The sequence below is a fragment of the Morone saxatilis genome, unplaced genomic scaffold (genome assembly GCF_004916995.1).
Source record: "Morone saxatilis isolate NCDOM2014 unplaced genomic scaffold, NCSU_SB_2.0 Contig15, whole genome shotgun sequence".
In the NCBI taxonomy this organism is placed as follows: Eukaryota; Metazoa; Chordata; class Actinopteri; family Moronidae; genus Morone; species Morone saxatilis.
Window position 1 is genome coordinate 24,075,954 of NW_023339707.1, and position 910 is coordinate 24,076,863.

General features: G+C 43.8%; 1 protein-coding gene across 2 annotated transcripts in view; it reads left to right on the top strand.

Annotated features, from left to right (window-relative positions):
- adrm1 (adhesion regulating molecule 1) overlaps positions 1-910 on the top strand; it is a 5,292-nt gene that overhangs the window by 848 nt on the left and 3,534 nt on the right. For both annotated transcript variants that reach the window (XM_035656333.1, XM_035656332.1), the window contains exon 2: positions 442-558. In XM_035656333.1, the coding sequence (XP_035512226.1) occupies positions 442-558 (117 nt within the window). The remainder of the gene's footprint in view (positions 1-441; positions 559-910) is intronic.

The following is a 910-nucleotide window of genomic DNA, read 5'->3' on the forward strand; positions in this document are numbered from 1 at the left end:
TAGACCTTGTACTCGATGGTGCAACAACTGTGTTGTTTCGGAGTTTTCTTCGACAGCAGGTTTGATCATCATGACAGAAGTTGGAACCACGTTCAGACATGTTGTGCACAAATACCACAAAGAAAACATGGTAGTGGCAGCTCTCCTGCAATGAAAAAAGGCGTCTCAGTTTGTCATTTTCCTTTTTTTTTTAATCCATTCTGCATTCGTACATGAAAGCGTTTTTCATACAGCCAATGCTGACACATTAAATCCTAATTTAGCTGTCCTTCCACAGAGCAGCAAGGTGACTGAGTCTTTGTTTCAGAGCTGCACTGATATGTTGCTGCCTTTGTTTTCCCTTTTGGTAACTGGTTGATGGTGAGTTGTTGTGGCAGAGCAACCCCAGTGTTTTGTCCCTCTCTGTCTTTAATGACTAACGTTGAACCTTTCCTGTTCCAGGATCTGATCATCTTCCCCGATGACTGTGAATTCAAGAGGGTGAACCAGTGCACCACAGGACGTGTCTACGTGCTGAAGTTCAAGGCCGGATCCAAGAGACTGTTCTTCTGGATGCAGGTGAGAGGAAGATGCCCCTCGTCTGCTTCGAGGGAGGAGAAATGAACACCATCTTTTGTGAAAGCATGACATCTGTGTGTATCTGTGTGCAGGCAGATGGATGTTGAAGTGGTAAAAGGAAGTAGGAGGCGTAAGAGTGATGAGCAGAGATGATGACAGGGTGTGCAGGGCTGTAATCAGTTCATTTGTCAGGCAGATGCGTATTTAATATGTATTCTCATCAGTAGCTTTGTCCTTTTATCTGCTCCAGTCCAGAGGGTTGTGGCTGTGGATTCTTTTAATATATACACACTTTTGTTAAAATAGTTTTTATGGTCATTTTGTCGACTCAGGCCAGGCTGGGATCTTTTTT